The 21,573-nt window shown below is 34.1% G+C and overlaps 2 protein-coding genes across 4 annotated transcripts; one reads left to right on the forward strand and one right to left on the reverse strand.

Annotated features, from left to right (window-relative positions):
* Window positions 1–2,920: 2,920 nt before the first annotated feature.
* Window positions 2,921–7,296, reverse strand: LOC131357082 (uncharacterized). 2 transcript variants are annotated; one of them, XM_058396137.1, is made up of 8 exons: window positions 7,012–7,296; window positions 5,294–5,593; window positions 4,924–5,196; window positions 4,039–4,266; window positions 3,577–3,711; window positions 3,441–3,478; window positions 3,278–3,295; window positions 2,921–3,087 (listed from the first exon to the last, which is right to left on the reverse strand). In XM_058396137.1, the coding sequence occupies exons 1-8, from the start codon at window positions 7,073–7,075 to the stop codon at window positions 3,058–3,060; spliced, it is 1,086 nt and encodes a 361-aa protein (XP_058252120.1). In that variant the 5' UTR covers window positions 7,076–7,296; the 3' UTR covers window positions 2,921–3,057. The 2 variants fall into 2 exon arrangements, with proteins under 2 accessions (XP_058252120.1, XP_058252119.1); XM_058396136.1 differs by having other exon boundaries at window positions 2,950–3,295.
* Window positions 7,297–14,588: 7,292 nt separating this feature from the next.
* LOC131359813 (cytochrome P450 4A6-like) lies at window positions 14,589–21,524 on the forward strand. Of its 2 annotated transcripts, XM_058399986.1 has the most exons (12): window positions 14,589–14,860; window positions 16,293–16,437; window positions 16,558–16,602; window positions 16,904–17,031; window positions 17,148–17,272; window positions 17,369–17,523; window positions 17,605–17,714; window positions 18,242–18,432; window positions 18,902–19,035; window positions 19,604–19,668; window positions 19,759–19,841; window positions 20,610–21,524. In XM_058399986.1, exons 1-12 carry the CDS (start codon window positions 14,660–14,662, stop codon window positions 20,785–20,787), a joined length of 1,560 nt encoding a protein of 519 aa, XP_058255969.1. In that variant the 5' UTR covers window positions 14,589–14,659; the 3' UTR covers window positions 20,788–21,524. The 2 variants fall into 2 exon arrangements, with proteins under 2 accessions (XP_058255969.1, XP_058256033.1); XM_058400050.1 differs by lacking the exons at window positions 17,148–17,272; window positions 17,369–17,523; window positions 17,605–17,714.
* The last annotated feature ends 49 nt before the right edge of the window (window positions 21,525–21,573 follow it).

The following is a 21,573-nucleotide window of genomic DNA, read 5'->3' on the forward strand; positions in this document are numbered from 1 at the left end:
ACATGCTACCTTTGTTTTCTCCTGAAAGTGAATTATAACTTTACTATACTGTACTATACCTATAACTAAGTAAAATGAGAATAATGTAAACAACATGGTTAGTTTCACCTAATTTTAGCTGAAGTTTCCTTGCATGTGACTAATGCATCTAGAGGTCAAAAAGCACTGTGGTTTTTAAGTGGAACGTGACAAACGTACCTGACCCACTTATACAGTATCACAGAGCAGCTCACAAACAGTAAGTTTCATGGGGGAGGTGTGAAGTATGATGTGGGGGGGATTGCCCATAATCATATACTATATTCGTTACTGATTTTTTTTTTTAGTGTTAAAGTGCTCTTGAATGCAAGGTGTAAAGTGCATGAATAATATCAACACTAGATTTAAAGTGCTATAACATGTTCACCCCCACTGTTCTGTGTTAAGACCGCACATGATGCACTGTTTTGATACCTCGCCATTTCTGCAACGCTTTGCACATTACTGCCATCCTACCCCATTGTCTCTGTTTGCACATCACACTTAATGCTACTTGTTGTATTCCACTTCTGGATAGATGCTAAGTGCATTCCATTGGCTTTGTACTTGCTTAATGACAACAAAGTTAAACACACACACACACACACTTACATACAAATCTGTACTGTTGTTATAAAGTAAGCAATTAAAATAAGCCACAGTATAAAACATGCACAGTAAAATATTTTATACAGGGTAGAGTTTAATGTACACAGATTCACACAGCCATTTATGACAATACAGTATGTGATCCAAAATAATGTAAAAGGCTTTTTTATGTCCTAAAGCAAGCAAGGACACAACTTGTTACAGATACATCTTCATCATGTCTTAATGTCATATGCTGTATTTATAATCTTATAATTTGTGACAACATTTCTGTAAACAATATAATTGTATAATAACAATAAAGTGGGCACAGTATCTGATACATATGCTGCATTTTATGGCCTACAAACATATGGGGCATGGGGGAGGTATGAGGTGTGGGGGGATTGCCCATAGTCATGTGCTATATATTCTTTACACTCACTGTTCAAGTCTGCTTGAGTAAAATGTGTGAAGAACATGAGTAATATCAGCACTACATTTATAGTGTTATAACACACACATCCTACACTGTGCATTGTCATGACTGCACATTATGTGATTAATAAAAGGACTGTAGTATTACTCCCTAGTGGGGAGTAATGTATGTACAATGTTGAAACAACAAAAGGAATGGGGAGAGAAAGCCATTACAACATAACTAAACCACCTCCTACAACTTCACATGAGTAGTTGATTTTGTTCAAATTGCCCAGTTTCTTGGAAACTCCAAGATTCAAGTTGTCAAATATACAATTATACACAGTATATAACTTGAAGTAAAATACAAAACTATGCATATAAATAACTTAAAAAATAAAAACTAAACAAAAATATGAAGAAACAATACATATTAATGTAATAACAGTATGGAATATGTAAACAGTACAAAATGGGCAAAAAGTGACAGTTATGTTACATCTAGTAAAAGTAAAAAGTGTACTATGTAGTGTCAGTGGTGTGCAGAGTGAAGTGTCTTTATGAAGTGCTAAGGAATGTGTAAGGTGGACATTTCTGCCCTGACATTTCTGATGACCTGAGGGAATAACTTCCTCCTGAGCCTCTCAGTTTTAGCCATGAACAGGCTAAAACGGGTGAACAGTTACCAAGGTGGTGGAGTCATTTAATGATTTTGGTTAGGATTTTCTGAAAATACATTTCAATTCAATTCAATTCAATTTATTTGTATAGAACTTTTAATAATGGACATTGTCTCAAAGCAGCTTTGCATAAGTATAGAAACATAGAGAAAAAAATTATAAAGTTTAAAGTCAAGTTACTATTTTATCCCTATTTTATTCCTAATGAGCAAGCCTGAGGCAACAGTGGCAAGGAAAAACTCCCTGAGATGATATGAGGAGGAAACCTTGAAAGGAACCAGATTCAGAAGGAAACCCATCCTCATTTGGGTGACACTGGACATTAAATAATGTAAATGTAAATAATGTCCTTTCAGCAACAGCAACCAAGGGCTCTTGAGGAACTATTAGGTCAGTGTAGTTTCTGAGTTCATTATAGACACTAATTCCTTGCTGTCACAAACTGACAGATGCAACGTCAGTTCCATGCCAGAGGGGAGAGCAGAGCCCAGAGATGTGCTCCACTAAACGTATCACTCTGTCCAGGGCTTACCACATTGAGATGGACTTGGTTATAGATCCACTAAAGAACATTGTCTGGATTGCTGGGGAGACCCTGAATTTCCTCAGCAGTCTCAGATGGTACAACTGTTGTCTGGCTTTGTTCACCTGAGCATGTATCGAATGAATCCAGGTCAGGTCCTCAGAGATGTGTACTCCAAGGTACCTGAAGTTGCCCACTCTTTCAACATGGATCCTGCCAATCTTGAGTGGGTGTAGTTTCACTGCTGCCTCTTCCTGAAGTCCACAACCAGTAACTTTAATTTTGCTGAATTTCGAGAGGGACCCAAAGCCTATCCTGGGAGCACAGGGAGCAAAGTGGGGACATGCAGTACATGGGACACCTGTCCATCAAAGGTCACAAACACATTCATAGCTTGAGGCCTTTTAGAATAGACAATCCACCTGCTTGACATAATTCACATAATACTGGCTACTGGAAGGTTTTTGGTAAAGAAACTGGAGAAAACCCATAGGGAAACAGGGAGAACATGCCAAAAAACTCTACACAGTCAACCTTAGCTCAGGATCAACCCAAGGGAACCTGCAGCTGTGGAGCAACAAATTTATCAGCTATGCCACTGTGCAGCCTGACCACAATGTTTATTGCTCTAATGCAACACACAAACAGATACTCTGTGAATAAATGCACAGTCAAATGTTTTATACAGGGTAGTGTTTAATTTGCACAGATTTACACAGCCATTTCTGAAAATAAGTACACAGAATATACTTAGTACAAGTTCAAGAAAATATTGAAAAAGACATATGTTTTAAACAACCAAGGACACAGCATGTTACAGATATATCTTCAGCAGATGAACATCTTCAACTTGATAATCTGATAAACAATTGACATCACAGTAGTGCTAAAGATTAATTTGTATTGCAATAAACATTATTAATTCAGGCCAAGAACACAACAATCAAATACTATTAGAAACCATAATCTGACTGTACACACACTCGGTGTCAGATGTAATGACATTCTCTTGTTTATATCTCGCAATTTGAAGAGTAGAATAAATCACCTGAGACTCGATTTCCCCCTTTAGAGATGTAAATAAATAAATAAAAAATCACAAGTATGTTAATTTTAAATGAAAAAGAATAATGTAATGTGAAAATAGTCATTTAATAGGCTGAAAAGGTGCAGAAAAATAAAAATGATGCAGGATCTGTCAAAACAGTTACCTCTAAATGTCCATTTGCACTTCTACTAGAGTTTTTGTCTGCATGATAAAAATGTTGAAGATTTATTATACACATATCTCCTACAGATATTTCTTACTGATCTTATTTATGTAAAATACATAAATACATTTCTCACCTGCCCTCTGTCGTAAAACACGCAGAAGTATAAAAAGAGCTATCATCACAATGAAAAGAAAAGCTGTAGATGTGGTTATTAATGCAGCTACTAGGAAATGGCTTCTGTTGTCTGCAGTTATGGATGAAATGGCATCTGAAAATGAATTCAGTTTCAGTAAACAAAAAGCATACAATTCATGAGCACTTTGCTTTTATAACAATAATGTAGCAATAATGTATAATGTATAAAAATGTATTTTTTAAATATTCGAAAATGTTTTATTATGCCTTTTTATATATTATTATTTTATAAATCTCAAAGTGCTATATGTAAAAAAAAATAATGTAACAGTTAGACAAATAAATGATATTTAACATGAATAAACAAATCCTCCAACTCTTCGGTATTATATAATACATTTGGTAGTAGATGAAAAATGTAAATGAAAAGGTATAATATTCTAATTTAAAGATTATTTACATGACTGAGTAGTAGAAGTGGCATCCTGAAGGCCAAAGGTATGTCCCCCCCCATCACTGTTTAGCAGCCTGCAACTCAAAGAGCTCTTTGGCTTATTCAGTCTACCAGCAACTGAGATATTCCACTTATCTTTTCCTACAACAACCAAGCCTCCTTCATCTGTATCCATATCCGCATCACAGTACAGGGTACAGTTCTGTGGCGAATAAGTCAGCTTTTCAGCATTAACTAGGAGAAATGTTAACATAAAGAAAGGATCATGCATCAGATTTTCACACTGTACACCAGAACCATTCTGTAATTTTATTAAATCACACTGCAATCAATGTGTCTTCTATATTAGATAACTGTAATATACTGTGCATGTATAGAGTTTAGTGGCACAATGACAAATCCAACAATCCCTACAGACATTCGTTAAAGCCCTGTGTCTGACAGAAAATTATTTATTTATTGTTTATATAAAATGTTTATTTAAAAAAGAAAATAAACTGTATATTGTCCTAAATAGAATTGTTTTACATAAAATATCAATTTTATAGAGTTCATTATTTTAAAAAAGCTAGCCTTAATTCACAATGAAATCATTTAAAATTAAATTAATTCAAAATCATTAATACAGATAAACTGACAGTTTGTCATAGTTACTGAGCTAGATAACTAAATATTTTGATGAATCTTTTATTTTATTTTTGATAACTGTGTATTCTAGTAAATAGTATCCTAATAGGTAAATTCTAGAAACAATTAAAAATATTTAAAATATTTTTAAAAGTCTTTTTTAACCATATTAATTTAATTTCTGCAGTATGGCATGGATGATCTGTAACAGGGAATATCTGAAACTTTTTATAAATGTAGCTTGATTGCTGTTAATAAACTTACCTGAAAGTACACACAGAGTCACAGAACAGACTCTCTGCTGTTGTCCAGTTGATGTCTCACCCCAGTAGCTGTACTTGCCAGCATTAGTTGGCTGAACATCCGGAATAAACAATGCATTTTTATTAGTAAATTCACGGTTTACAGAAATGGCAGTATTTTCTCCAAGTGCTTTAAATCTCCAGTCCGCTTTCCATGTTAAATTGTAGCGACAGCTATAACTGAATCGATCATCTTCTTTAACAAACAGTGTGCTTAATGTTGTAGAAGATATGTCTGTAAACAGAAGGAGTATGGCCAGTGTTACCTGTAGTATATTTTGAATATAAAATATTGTGTAAATATATAACGTGAGGGATGTACTTCCACTTACCAAACTGAGGTAATAAGGTTATTGGTTTGCTGTAAGTGCATTTCTTTGATTTGCACATTTGGCAAACATATGTCCCCTTGTCCAGCTCAGTGAAAGGACTGATTTCTAAAGCAAAGTTCTTGATAATCTTTTTCCCGGTTGACAGATGTTTGCTTCGGAAAATGTAGCCCGACATTTCATGAATAATAATCGTAAACTCATTGTCATCATTTCTGTGTAACCACTTGCCAGTCCTGCGTTCACCATAACCATCACAAGGTATCGTAACTTTGCTGCCCAGTGGCACATACTGAACAGGGGCTACCAGACCATGAAGTAAAACAGGAGCAATTAGTGCAAAGTAAAATGTGCAAGGTAATTAAGAAAAGGAGCAAAATAATATGATTGAAGGAACATTTACTCAATTAAAATCTATTTTAAAATGTTACTGTTGTGAAATTACAAAGACTTCTAATCATTAAACACATGGCTACACTTTCTATGCTTGTATTCATAATCTTAAAATCAAATCCTTGCAACAATCATGTTCTTCTGACAATAATTAAATTGTACTTCTACACAAAATTGTAGCAGCTGTTAAATAAATACAACTTGAACATGAACTTGAATTCCAAAGAAATTACTGTGTGCAAAATATTTAAAAATTTAAAAATTCATAAGACTCAATATCTGGTCTTCATTCCTCATCATTGTTATTATCTACAAAAAAAACTATTTTGAATGAGGTACAATAAAATAAGACATGTGCAGATACATGCACATGAAAAACTAGAATTATTAGTTTGTTTTAATTATTAGAATTATTAACTTAAATACTTAAATATATTGATTCAATAAGATCAGCATAAATATAATTGTAATCAAGAACATAAGTAATACAGTTAAATGCGATTAATTTATGATTTTAGCTAGTTAACTAGATTTTTCAATAGTACATTTTGGCAATAAAATGCTGATAGATGTTTATATTGATTAACAAAGTCAAATAAAAAAACAATAAAGTAAAGCCAAGACCCCTAAACATATGTTGAGTGATAGATAAATAGATAAATAGATAAATAGATAAATAGATAAATAAATAAATAAATAAATAAATAAATAAATAAATAAAATAAATAAAATATTATTTTGAAACATTTTTTAAACAAATCTTTCATACCACTGACCCATATATCTAAATGTTTAATATTTGATGGTTTTAATTGAATTCTGTTTATACATGTGTTATTAGAGCAACCTGTTATATAAAATAAATATAAAATATAAAAATATTAAAATATACAGCTGTACTGAACAACTATCAACAACTTTTTGCCATCTAAAAATAATTTCTTCATTATAAAATTATATAATGATCCTCAACACTATAATAAATACATTTCCCTATAACTATAATAAATAAAGTTATTAATTCACTGTGTCTTAAATATATAGAAATATAGTTTAATGCACACTATAGGCCTATAGTAAAGGTTTGCAGTAGATAATTTAATAATTATTTTGAAAAAGTATTTTTAATAATTTAAACAAATACAGTAAATTCATTTACTGTTGTTCCCGAAAAGCTCTATGTATTGACAAAATAAAGCCATGTGCATAGACCTATAGCAATTGTATAGTTATTCACACAGATATATACTAGTTGTTTAAAAAAAAGTTCATCAGTTTATAATACGAAAAAAAAATGGTCATTGTTACAGTGATGAAGAGTTACTCACCGTGAGTTGAAATAGCCAGGCTGATAGTACCTAAGCCCAAGATAACACAAAGAATTCTTCTCATGTTGAAAGAAGTGTGTTTCACATTCAGACCAAAAACTCAATTACAGAATAAATCACAATCAGGTCAATATAAACCATTAAATTACTAGAAAACAATAACAAATATATAGTAAAAGATTTTTTTTTTAAATGAAGGATTTAGCATGTAAATAAGCAGGCAATTTAGTAGACATAATTAAGCAAACCCTACTATTTAAATCAAATAGAAATGATTGGTGTCAATCTTTCATGAACTGTGACTATAGCTATGAGTGGGTTTGTTAAAGGTCATTGCTGTTAGACCACGCCTATGCTAAGCATTCACACTGCAAATCTTTCGCATGTCTGATGTTTGTATAGATAGAGCTAAACTAGTCACCACAAAGTGAAGTGACAACAAACAGTGATGCAAAGAGGAAGAAAACAATGTGATAAAGTAGCTACACATATAACGCATATAATGGGCTCTAAACAAATAATAGTGTTATTTATATATTTAATTATTGCTGTAATATGTGTACTCAGTTGAAAGTAACAGTAGACATTTTCACTCAGTGTAATTTAACTCATTGATGCCATTTTAGTAAGTGCTTTATTCTTTATATTGTTTAGGTCTTTGTGGATCCAGAACTTATCCCATCAACACTGAGCAGATTCCAGGAGAATTCACCCCACAAAGCACCATCTATTCACACATACACACACCTACACGCAAATTAAAGTAGTCAATCCACCAACCTTCATGTTTTTGGACAGTGCAAGGTGACTGGAGAACCTGGAGGAAACCCTTGTGAATACAGAGAGAACATGAAAAACTCCACAAAGTTAAATATAGAGTGTTTATGAAGAAAGCTAAATTTGTAGGAGTGTACTTAATGCACATAATCCTGAAGAAAGACATGCAACATAAAGATCAAAAATACAAAAAGAACACAGTGCTAGGACCAAGGTTTTTTTCCTAGCCACATAAAGTGCAAAGTGTGCAACTAGGTGCGAACAGTGCAAAGAGAAGACGGTGCAAAAACAGTAGGTACAAAAAGAAAAAGACAACACAAGAACGAGACACTTAGTGCCGAAAGAAAAAAGAACATGTGTAATGAAATGTAAAAAAAATGAAATGGAATAAAAATGAAATGATGTACAGAGTAGCAGCAGTTGAGGTAGTGCAAATTGAAATAGGTATACTGACAATGAATCACAGTTTAAACATGCTATGTTAAACACAAATTGTGGTAGTAATTTATTTCAGAGAATCAGGGAATGAAGATTTTATTATTCTTTTTTAATTTATTATATACAATTCATTTTAATATTTTTGGTCATACATAATTGGTCATAGATACATATCATGGTCATACATAATTTAATAAAATGGATGCATAGTTGATTTTGATCTAATCATCCAAAGTTTAAACCTGTTAAAAATATCAAATGTTTTGCCTCTCAGGTCCAATGAAAAAAACAGGTTAATGCTACAGCATACAGAAGATTCTAGAAAATCTGCATCCACCTTTACAACAATTCTTAAATGATAGATAGATAGATAGATAGATAGATAGATAGATAGATAGATAGATAGATAGATAGATAGATAGATAGATAGATAGATAGATAGATAGATAGATAGATAGATACTTTATTCATCCCAAAGGGAAATTCACACCAAAGGGAAATTCACAAATGATGTCAATTCGAAAAGCATGAATATGAAATTAGTGACCAAATCAAGAGATGGTATTTTTTTAAACAGTGTTTGCAGCATTCCACTTTTTTATTGATCCTCTTCAGAATTTTACGATAGTTGAGAGGAAAAATGTCAAGTTCACAATATAGTCCGATTTTCCAAGAGCACCTGTGTCAAAAACTTAGGTTTACTCTTCAGTACATCATATGCTGCCAAAGCAGTAGAGTGCACAGGCCAAGATTACTTGAACTCTGATTTAACTGGCATGTGGCCATGAATGGAAACAGCAGTGAACATGCACTTTAGCATGCTATCTGTTTATGTATGTTCTGCCTTAACACACAGTAAACTGTACAGCTTTGAATTAACATTGTTCAGTAAGACAGAAAGATGGAATCGTTTAATGCAGGCATTGTAAAAGTGGCATGCTCACTCAAAAACACTAAACCTGGATAAAGTTATATACACTTTTGATGCCAGTACTGTGTGATCTACTATACAGTACTATATAGATTATGGCACCATGCCAGGCCTTTAATATTTCACTATAATAATTTGCTGTTTTCACTGAGTTCTTTATTCTTTTGTTTTTATGTAATCATTCATTATTTGCCAGCTTTTGCTATTGTTATTTTTCCATTTTGTTTAGTTTTAATAGGGATTTATACTATAATCTAAGAACCAAGCCATTACTGTTTAACTGTTAAATCAAAATAAACACATGTAATATATACAGTATGCAAATAGATTTCTCTTCACCAAATTCACTTTACTTTCAGATGCAGGAACTAGACAATAACCTGAAAGAATGTCTGGTGTTGTTTTAATAAATTATCATTAACTGTTAACAGTGAAGTGTAAATGTACATTTCCTTCTGAGCAAGTATGAAATATATAGGTTAGTTAAGCTAAATTATTCAACTGAAATACACAATGTGGTCAACAAATGCATTTTACACATGACACTTGACATCATGACAACCATCTAGGTGTCTTTTATCAGCTTTTCCATTACTATATTTATTCTAACATCTAACACTTATTTAAAGTAAAAAGCTTACATTGGCATTCTCTTGTATCTTCAACATCCATGGTCTCTGACCAAATATAATTTTTGGTCAAAAGTTCAAGAACAAATGCAGCCATCATAATGATATATGTATGTTTTAACAAAGCATAGCTAATCAGTTTCCTCTGGGGGTGAAGTGGAAGGATAAATATGTTCCTCAACCCACAGCTTAAAATATTTTCCCCAACCCACTCTGCACCATCAGCATTACTTTCTAGACAGGTTTTAACTGTGAGTCACATCATGTCTGACAATTTCAAAGCCTGATAGTAATTTTCCCACTGTGGCTTTTTACATTTTTAATCCATTACTACATTACACTTGAAATTATCAGTCTGGCTAAAGAACAACTTTTTAAAAAACTAAAATACATTTTTGCTAAAAGTATTCATTTTTGTGTGTATAAACTTCTTTATAGTCACTGAATAGCTGTTTGTTGATAAATGAGTTCAAATGAAGAAAAAGTAAATCTAGGTGTTTCCAAGCTCACTAAAGTGAATAGTTTTATCTCCATAGTACTGCTCCTATTTGTACATAAGTCCTTATCTGTACATATTAGATTATCTACATTACTGTATAAAGCACTTGCTGCTCATCGCACTTCTGGTTAGATGCTAAACTGCATTTTGTTGCCTTGTACATGTACATGTGTAATGACAACAAAGCTGAATCTAATCTAATCTAATCTAGTGTCGATCTTATTTGTTGGTTGTTGCTCAGTTAGAAAGTAAATTATTTTAAATAAGTGTGCTGTCCTTGAATAGCTTTTAATGATAGTATATAAGGTAAGGTGTGACATGAGAATAAAATAATTTATATTAAGTAAGCTGGCCTCTTATGTCACAAGTTAATCTCTTTGTTGGGCCAAATATTGAATAAATACAAAATCTCTTCTCTGCATAGATAAAAGATGTAGTTTGTTGATATATCCACAATATTTGTTAATTAAGTGTTATGCAGGTTTTACTAAAATAAAAAAAAAGTGATTATGGAGAAGCAAAAAAAAAACAAAAACAAATAAACAAAAAAACAAAAACAAAACAAGTAATGGTCACAAAATCACTCCCAAAATGAAGACACTAAACGCTACTTGGAGCCCAGTGCCATGCATACACCACATACACTACACCAATCATAATCCATAATATTAAAACTATCTGCCTTTGTGTAACCAAAACAGCCAAAACAGCTCTGATGGTGTTCTGTTGTATCTGACACCAAAATTTAATAGCAGATTTTTTTAGACCGGTAAATTGCAGAATGGGGCCAACATAAATTGTTGAATTTGTTTGTCTAGCACAGGGGTCTCCAAACCTTTTTCCCCTGAAAGCTGCTTTGAAAAAATTAAGGTGGCTAAAATTCAAATTCAAATTCAAATTCAAATTCAAATTCAAATTCAAATTCAAATTCAAATTTTATTAGTCACATACATAATCGTACACAGTATGATATGCAGTGAAATGCTTACACGACTGTTTTGACCCTTGAAAAAGGAAAAGGAATAAGGACAGAACAAAAGAGAAGGATAAAAATAAAAAATACGAAATATAAAAAATAAGAATACGAATTATACTAAAAATACGAAATATAAAATATAAAAAGAACAAGTTCACAGTAAGTAAAAAATAAAATAGAATAAAAATATAATAAAATATAATAAATATAAATAAAGTAAGGTATGTATATATGTATATAGAATATGTATATAAAATAAGATAGAATATGTATATAAGACGTGTAAACTACAACAACTGTGTTTTGCAAAATTATATAAAATTATATAAAGTGAATAGTGTGTAGTGCAATAGTGTCCAAGGTGCAGACAGCAGCAGTACAAAATTTTGCAAAATTATATAAAGTGAAGTGTGTAGTGTGCAATAGTGTCCAAGGTGTCCAAGATGCAGACAGCAGCAGTACAGGGTGGTCACGAAGTGAAATAAGGTGATGAGAGCAATGGTATTGTCCATCTTTAAAGTGCAGATGTGCATAAGTCCTCTTTGTATGTAAACGGGAGCAGACTGTGCAACATGTATGTTTATATGTTGTATTGTGTGCACAGTCTTGAAATGTGCAAATGTGCAGATGTACATTGTGTGTTTATTGTGTGCCACAGTCCTGTAATGTGCAATGTCTGGTGTGGTTGGTTGCTATGTGAGGTTCTGATTGAGAGACTGTATAGCCTGCGGGAAGAAGTATTGGCCTTCTTCTCTCAACAGACAGAAAAGTCCATTGTTGGGATGGCTGAGGTCCTTCACAATCTTCCTGGCCTTGGTCCAGCACCGCTTGTTGTAGATCGAGTGCAGGTCAGGGAGCTTGGTAGGGATGATGCGCTCAGCTGATCGCACCACCCTCTGAAGAGCTCGTCTGTCCTTCATGGTGCTGTTCCCGAACCAGGTGGTGATGTTTCCTGTCAGGATGCTAAGAATTACTTATGTTATATTATTAGTAACATTTATTTACATAGCTTATTGCCTGAAACTAAACTTTTTTTGTGTTAACTTAAAAAAATAATAATTATTATTGTCAGATTTCGTTCATTTAAATGGATTCTTTTATTTGTCAGCAAATTGTTAATTTAAAGTCCTCTGGCACATACCCTGATGGCCTCAGCAAGACTGAAAAAGACTCTTTGTATAACAAAAGGGGGAAACATCTTTGATATTGAAGGCAGTATTAATTTTAAAAAACAAAGACCTGAAATTGTATTGTACTTTATGTGATTAAATAATACTATTTATATACATTTATATGCATGTGCAATGGGAAATATTCAAAAGTACTTTACTATGAAACACCACATGTACTAATAAGAAATGTCTACAGCTCACTCGCCCTGAATATTCAGGCAGCAGGACAGATTAATTCACCAGTTTTACTTTGGCAGCATCATAGCTTTATTCCCAGCAGGTTCCAAGTTGAATGGATCTGTCATGTGTTTTCTTTATCCTTTATCCAAACTACTTTAATTTGTACTCATAGATTTAAGTTTATATAACACTTCCATGTACAGGCTTGGTGCTAGCTGTGAAAACAGTTGATGAATGGTATTAAACTGTGTGATGAGTGTGCATGCACAGAGGAGTATGATATGTCCAGGGAGTCAGATTTTGCTACAACACAGCACAGGTTTATTGAGTTAATTTGAATTTTTTCAATTTGTACATATTCTATTAACCTTTAGGTGAGCTACTCAGTGACATGTTGGAGACCCCTGGTCTAGAACATCCTGCAGATGCTCAATAAGATTGAGATCTGGGGAACTGGGTGGCCAAGTCAGCACCTGTCATGTTTCTCAAACCAGTCCTGAACAATTTTTGCAGTGTGGCAGAGCACATTATACGAAAGAGATAGAGGCTACTGCCATTAGGGAATAGTGTGGTAAGTTCTGATGCCCAAATGCCCATCGAATTTGCTTTCAGCAGTGGACAGGAGTCAGCATAGGCACTCTAACAAGTCTGCAGCTAAAGATCTCTATATGCAGCAAGCTGTAATCACTATGTATTCTGACACTTTTCTATCATAGCCAGCATTAACATTTTCTGCAATTTGTGGTATAGAAGCTCTTCTGTGCAATCAGACCAGTAGGGCTAGCCTTTGCTCCCCACTCACATCAGTAAGCAATTGTCCATCTTTGGACCACAATTTTGTAGGTACTAACTATTGCATACCAGAAACACCACATAAAAGTTCTTGAGAGAAAGAAAAGCCCCTAAAGTTTTTGAGATGCTTTGACACAAGTTGGCCATTGACAAAGTTTCTCAAACTGTTAAATAGCTGCCTAATATATCCCAACCTGAGACATTTGCCACTGTAATGTTAATCAGCGTTATTCACTTCACCTGTCAGTGGTTTTAATGTTATGGCTGATTGTTGTATATTGCCAAAGGTTTGTTGACACCTTGACAAGAGTTTTGAGCCTCTCAGGTCCAGTGAAAGAAAAGCTTATTGTTACAGCATATAGAAGTTTCGGGAAAATTCTTTGCTTCCACCTTTGCAGCAATTCTTAAATAACGTAAATTTGAAAAGCATTAATTTCAAATTATTGACTAAATCAAGGGATGTTTTTTTCCCTCTTCATAAAGGAAAACCTGTCAAGTTAACAAAATAGTCAGACTTTTCAAGAGCATCTATGTCACAAACTGAGGTTTAATCTTTAACACATTATATTCTGCCAAATGAACTCAGATTTAATTGGCATGTGGCCATGAATGGAAACAGCAGTGAACTTTAGCATGCTATCTGTTTATGTATTTTCTGTCTTAAAACACTGTACATTGTACAGCTTTGAATTAACATTGTTCAGAGAGACACAAAGGTGGAATCATTTAACCCAGACATTGACTTGACAATGTCGCCGTTGCTTTTGTCCCTGTAAAAGTGGCATGCTCATTAAAAAACACTAAACCTGCTAAAACTCTAAACCTAATGCCAGTGCTGTGTGATCTATTATACAGTACTATGTAGATAATGGCACCATGCCAGGTCTTTAATATTTCACTATAATAATTTGCTCTTTTCACTCAGTGCTTTATTCTTTTGTTTTTATTTTAGTAATCTGACTGTACATCTATGCTGACTGTACATCTATGCTCTTGTTAATGCTCTTATAGTTATTTTAGGGTTCTGTGAATGAATTGTTTTTATACCTAAAAGTGTTCTACTAGGAACCCTCTCAGCAAAAGCCCTTGTTGTATGGTTATTAAGGTTCCACATAGGGCTCATGTCTCGTTTTTTCATACCCATAGAGGTCAGAACAGTTCTCTCTCTCTCACTCTCTCTCTCTCTCTCTTTCTGTGTGTGTGTGTGTGTGTGTGTCACAGTAGCTACTACAGCAGGGTGTTGGTAGGCGAAATATGGGGCTCTTTAACTATGTCGCGAAACTAACACCGTTTAACTTGGAAGCGTTTCGCTTCTATCATGTCTTCGCAGTCGTGTGCATTATCTACATTTCAGCAGTACTGATTAAATGGTCGATTAAGAGAAAGCAGTGGATGCGTGCCTTAGAGCAGTTTCCTGGACCTCCTGGTCACTGGCTTCTCGGACACGCCACACAGGTAGGAGTATAATAGGCTTAATTCAAACTAAAAAGATAAAAAGCTAAAAGATTTAATGACATTTTGCAGAGGGGAGAGCGGGGCACGCTGTAACAGACTTGATTTAGTTTCTCCATACACTGACGATGCGTCCTGGTTTCGTTACACAGTGTGTAAAAAATCACACCAAAATTCAAATAACTTTGGAGGATAATAAAGGAAGATCATTTGATCAAATTATTTTAATCAATAATTTCTAAGTTACAAATTTGCATAGTTTCTAGATACTTATATAGCCTGCAGGGTTCAGTAGTCAGATTCCAGTCGCAGTTGTGCTCTGGGGGTAAACTTTAATGCTGTGTTAGAACATGCCATACTATTTAAAGAAGCTATGCTATTATGTGCAGCCGTATAAACTCACACAGTTCCCTTTCTAATGACTGTATTTACTGCAGCATTAGAAACCTGCTGCTGTTCTGTCAATGTTTCCCTTTGCTTCATGTTGTTATTTATAAGCTTTTTTTTTTTTTTTTTTTTTTTTACAATGTATTGATAAGTTAATAAATGTTTATACAGACATAATATCATAGTTTATCTTGGGTTTTTTTTATATTTAAATCAGAATAAATTGTAAAGGGGGGATTTTAAGCTGTCATGTGGTCATGTTGCAACTTATCCCTCATTGCACTTCTCTTCTTTCCAGGTCAATAACGAAAAAATGTTTATGTTTTTATTCAGACATGAAGGCTACATATTTGTACCATATATATGTAAAAACAATGTAATGCTTTGAACCCTAAGTACTTTTCCACAAACTAGAAAATTAAAGTTTAAAATTGAGCCCTGCCCTTCCTGAGAGAGTGCAACTTATATCACTATTAATAATGTGTCAAAATGTAAACACGAAAAGCGTGAAAATGTAGCTGTGGACTATAGTATATGTAGACTTCTAAAATATATAATAGTATATAACAGATTCTTTCACTAGAGCTGAATGGGTTGAAAATCCACACAGTGGGCTATAACCTAGTATTACAGTAAAACTTAACCCCTTATCTAATTCACTTGTCCAGAAACTCAGGGTGACAAATCCAACTATTAGGTTTACTGAGTCACTGCTAACATGGTTAGGCCATTACAAAGAAAACAGAAAAAATATTATTTGGTGATGAGCTGAATTCTATTCTTAAACTAGAACAATGCACTACAGCCTCATGAATAAACTAGAACATTGCATTGCATACGTTCTTTTAAAAATCTGGCACACTGTTCTGTCTTTGTCTTATGTCTGATTTCTTCCTTGAACATTGTTGCTATTTCAGGAAGTTTTTCATGTATAATTCTTTAATCCACTTTTTTATTAAGTTACTTTTAGAAAATAAGTAGTCTATGTACTTCAGATTTTGTTTTACTATCAATACTTGTTTAAGTTTGACCATGTTTTTTCTTGCAGTTTAAGCAGGATGGAACAGATTTAGACAAGATACCCAAATGGGGAGAACACTATCCATTTGCTTTCCCAATACAGTTTAGCCCAGAGATTATTTTTCTGTTTGTCCATCATCCATCTTATGTCAAGCCCATACTGGCAACAACAGGTGAATGTGTCATTTGTCTATAACTGATTCAATCTATAGCCTTTATGATTCATTCAATTTGTCATTTGATAGACATCATGTTCACATAGAACTTCTGTTTTGTGGTTTTTTTTTGCACAGGACCAAAGGATGATTTTGGATATAGATTTCTCATCCCTTGGATAGGTAATGTTAGTGACATTTACATAGAACACTAATTACATGGAATAAAAAATAAAATTCACTGTGAAAAAAAGCCAGACATCATATAATTAAAGTAATTGTAATTGCATAATTTTGTCATTAACTAGTATTTTTTACTTTAACCCCTTTAGCATCACTGTTTTCACAGAGCTGTGACACAATCACTTGTGCCTCACATTTTTGTTCCAGTTAAACTTTATCATATGTACACAGCCATAATATTATAACTAAGGAGTTATGAAAAGTAGTATCTGTACTTCAGACAACTAATCTGTCTCTTCAGGACAAGGTTTACTTGTTACTGCTGGACAGAAATGGTTTCGCCACAGACGACTTCTCACACCAGGCTTCCATTATGATATCTTGAAGCCTTACGTGAACATAATGGCAGATTCAGCAAAGGTTATGCTGGTAAGTTTATTTTAGATTTTTTTTAGCAAATTTTTTTTAGTTAATTTGTTACATGAAATTTTACCTGCTCGATTTGTGCAACAGGTATGTTTTCTAATAATCACTCTTTCCCAAAGGACAAGTGGGAAGTGTATGCAAGAACAGGGCAGACCTTTGAACTTTTTCAGCATGTTAGTCTGATGACACTGGACAGCATAATGAAGTGTGCATTCAGCTGCCAAAGCAGCTGTCAGACTGAGAGGTGGGTTAAATACAAGTAACTTGGCTGAACTTTCAATTTTGAACAATTAATATGAATATATTTCAAATAGTATTAATCACAGCACTCTTCTTTCAGCAAGAACAACCCATACATAAAGGCAGTGTATGAACTGTGCTACCTGGTGAACCTACGATATCGTGTCTTTCCATATCACAATGACATCATCTTTCACCTGAGTCCACATGGCTACAGATACAGAAGAGCATGCAAAATTGCACACACCCATACAGGTAAAAGTGAATGCAATTGTTCAGACTGTTTGAGGCCACAATCAATGGAACATATTAATATCTGGCCTTTTAACCTTACAGATGAAGTCATACGAGAGAGAAGAGAAATTCTAAATAATAATAAGAAGAACCAGGATGATGCTCAGAAGAAGAGATATTTAGACTTTCTGGATATTCTTCTATGTGCTCTTGTATGTCCTTACCACTACCTTCTGCTTTCTTTTTTATCATCACTGATCAGCTATATGAATCAGCTGTAATATGTGCTACAAACGTCATTTGGTTACAGTGAATGCAGGGCTACTTAATTTAAAGCACTGGGCTGTTGATGGGTCACTGTAGGCCCATTGTTGCTGGGCAAACAATACCAGTGGTAAACCCAGTAATATTTTGGATTTGGCTGATGTTGCTGGAGTGTGGCACACACACACATGCACACACACACTCACAGAACACAGCACTCACATGCTCCTAGGGATAACACAGGGCCAATCTTTACATGTAGTTGAAGCCAAAGTGATAGTTTGATTCTGCTTCTTCATTCGTAGCTTCTTCAAAGACTGCATTATATAGAAAATCATTTTTTAAAAAGTAAAAAACTTAAAAAGTGTCATAATAATAATAATAATAATAATAATTATTATTATTATTATTATTATTATTATTATTATTACTATCTTGGAAAGAGAGTTTGTTTGTTTTGTTTCTGCATGTGTAGGATGAGCAGCAGCAGGGCTTGTCAGATGAAGCCATCCGAGCAGAGGTGGACACTTTTATGTTTGAGGGACACGACACTACTGCCAGTGGCATCTCCTGGATATTCTACAGCATGGCCTGCAATCCTGAACATCAGCAAAAATGCAGAGAGGAGATTCAGCAAGTCCTAATGGGAAAGGATACTATCGAATGGTACAGTTATTATACTGATAATAAGATATTAGAAGGGGGATTGTTCTAAGCAAAATGCTTATGTTGTTCTTTCGGTTGGTCCCTGTATGGGGTCACAACAACAGATCTTTTGGTCCACGTTTCGATTTGGCACAGGTTTTTACACCGGATGCCCTTCCTGACACAACCCTCCCATTTAATCCGGGCTTGGGACCAGCACTGAGAGTTAACTCAGCGTTTAGGTTAGCGCCATGCCCAGGAATCGAACCCAGGCCATGGCAATGAGAGTGTGGGATCCTGCCACTGGAACATCAGGAGGCTTCTAAGCAAAATGCTTATATTTATATATTATCTGTTCATAGTAGTCAGGATCAGTTATCTCTTACTGAATTCATCAGTTACAGACCGTCTCCTTTTAGCACCCTGATTCACTTCTGTTGTTTTCATCTGGGTGTTTATTTGTGTCTCTATCTGACTTTGTGGATTTTAGGGAGGACCTCAGTAAAATACCATACACCACAATGTGCATTAAGGAATCCCTCCGTATGTACCCTCCTGTTCCAGAAATTGGACGAATGTTGAGCAAACCTATTACTTTTTTTGATGGAAGAACAGCTCCTGCAGGTATATTTTTTCTCTTGATGATAATATGACCTACTAGATTTAAGGTAATTGTAAAAATAGGGAACTGTAGCCTTGTAGACATTTTCATTGGAATTAGTTTGCAAGGGACTATAATCTAGTATCCTATAATAATTTAACTTTAGGATTGTCTTTGCTCCACTCTCACAATTTAGGAAAGAAAGCATACTCATGATACTTACTGCATATTTTCTAGAAATATGAACAATTCTATTTAACATTAACAATTGTTTAATTATAGTTTTGTATTTTATATCTTTTTCATTTTTATCATTTTAAATTCATCAAATATAGCTCTACAGCTGCAATGTTTGCCACCATATTTTGCAGTTGTTATTGTAATTGTCACCTTATTGATCATTTAACAAAAATTATATCACACATAAATGCATACTGTACATGTACGTTATGTAAGAGGTAGTCTGGTGAAACATTAACCAAGTTAATGTTGGTTGCATGCACCATGAGAATGGTTCGGTCATAAAGGTATATTCCATGAGATATAGCACTAGATGTCCCATGACATTAAGTGGTTTCATCTTTTCCATAGGTTGTGTTATTGGAATCAATATTTATGGAATTCATCACAACCCTACAGTTTGGGAGAATCCGAAGGTATAAAATCTGTAGAAAATCAGGGTTTTAGAAACTGTTCTAACCTTCATGATCAACATTCACTGGTAACATTTTTCTGTGTTTGTGCAGGTGTTTGATCCCCTGAGATTTCTGCCAGAAAACACTGCTAAGAGATCACCCCATGCCTTTGTGCCTTTCTCAGCTGGCCCAAGGTTTGCATCTACGGGTGTTTTCATTGCTATCTTGTTGCAGCAGACACTGATATTTACATTTTAATAGTTTTATTTTTTAACTAAAATGTTTTTTACCACGTTATCATAATTTATTTTGTGTAAAGCTTCTGCGAAAGGCTTCTAATAATCAAAGTCTACTTCTTTTGAAAAACATTTTTAGCTTCTTTTAACATTTTAAGAGTAGCAGTTTATTTAAGGCATAAACCTTTTACATGAATTACAGCTATCAGATCAAATAAACAAAGCAGCCAGAGTATCACATGCAGCTCAGTTAAATGATGACCACATTGGAGCATTTTCATGGTCCTAGCCAGTCCAGTAGGGCTACTTGGCTGGTCTGTGCGATTATGCTGGTTTTGTGATTCAAAAACCTCTCCACTCTAGGCTCCTAGGTCACAGACCAGGGTGGACCTTGCAGGGTCATTTTACATAAATTTGAAAGTGCAGACTGTGCCAGCCATACCTGATGCTGTGATTTGGCCAAACTGGCAGAGAGTTTCCACATCTCTTGTGCCCTGCTGTTAGAAGCAAGGTCTTGATCAGATGTATTGTATATGAACTGGCCTCTACCTTTTGCAATAGGTGCTTTAGCCAGAAAATCACCATTTAATTGCCTGTGCATGTCATGTTTCTCTTAGTTCTGCCACCTGTTGCAGAGTACTCTTAAGCAGCTTTATACATACCTGTCCAGACTGTTTATTTCCATTGATCTTATTCTGTTTATTATTTTATCCTTATTCAATTTAGAAACTGCATTGGCCAGAACTTTGCTATGAATGAGATGAAAGTGGCCGTGGCTCTGACGCTGAGGAAGTATGTTCTCATCAAAGATCCAGACCATATTCCAAAGATGATCCCTCGATTAGTGCTCAGATCTCTCAATGGTATACACCTCAAGATCAAATTAGTGGAACATGAACTTTAAGAAGATACAAAGAGTACATAATAAATATACATGCATTTTTTAATTATATTTGCCAAATTCATGAATTAAATTCCATAACTAAGTGCATGTAAAAAACTCATCATACAAATAGTAAGCAATATTAATGCGCTTTTAATAATTCTTTTGGATTTAAAAAAATAGAAAGATGAATAAAAAAGATGTATATGAAATCACTGTTCATGTTTTTTAACACTTCATAGCACCTGTCTGAAAGTGTGGTGTACTGCAATTTTTAATGCATGGATGTAACATGCAACATATTTTGTTTTCTGCTGCACATAAGACATAAAATCAGAAATGGAAGAGAAAATGTACTGTGTTTTGTGAAACCAAAGCAAAAATGATTGCAATGTTCTTGTAAAAATGTTCTGACATGCTCAGCAGGAGTGAACTGTAAAATACTTAAAAACCATCATGCATTATTATGTGTGGTCTTGCTGTCATCTAGTGTCTGAAGTCAAGCATTACAGACATGTCATCTCGTGTTGAATAATTATTTCTATCTAATGATCTAATGGTTATTTTTCTTTTTTTCAATACAGTTTATGTTTCATAAGTACATATGCAGTGGATTTTATACAAGCAATGCGGTGTTGAACTCTGTATTGATCTTTCATGATTCAATGACAAAACCTGTAAAAGAATGCTGTTGATGAGTGATTTAACAGTAGTAATATGAACTTTAAGGAAATTTGAAAATAAACCATAAAAGCTCAGTGGTCCCTTCAGTTCTGATGATCAGCGGTGGCAAATGTCTGGGTTTCT

The sequence above is a fragment of the Hemibagrus wyckioides genome, linkage group LG01 (genome assembly GCF_019097595.1).
Source record: "Hemibagrus wyckioides isolate EC202008001 linkage group LG01, SWU_Hwy_1.0, whole genome shotgun sequence".
NCBI lineage: Eukaryota > Metazoa > Chordata > Actinopteri > Siluriformes > Bagridae > Hemibagrus > Hemibagrus wyckioides.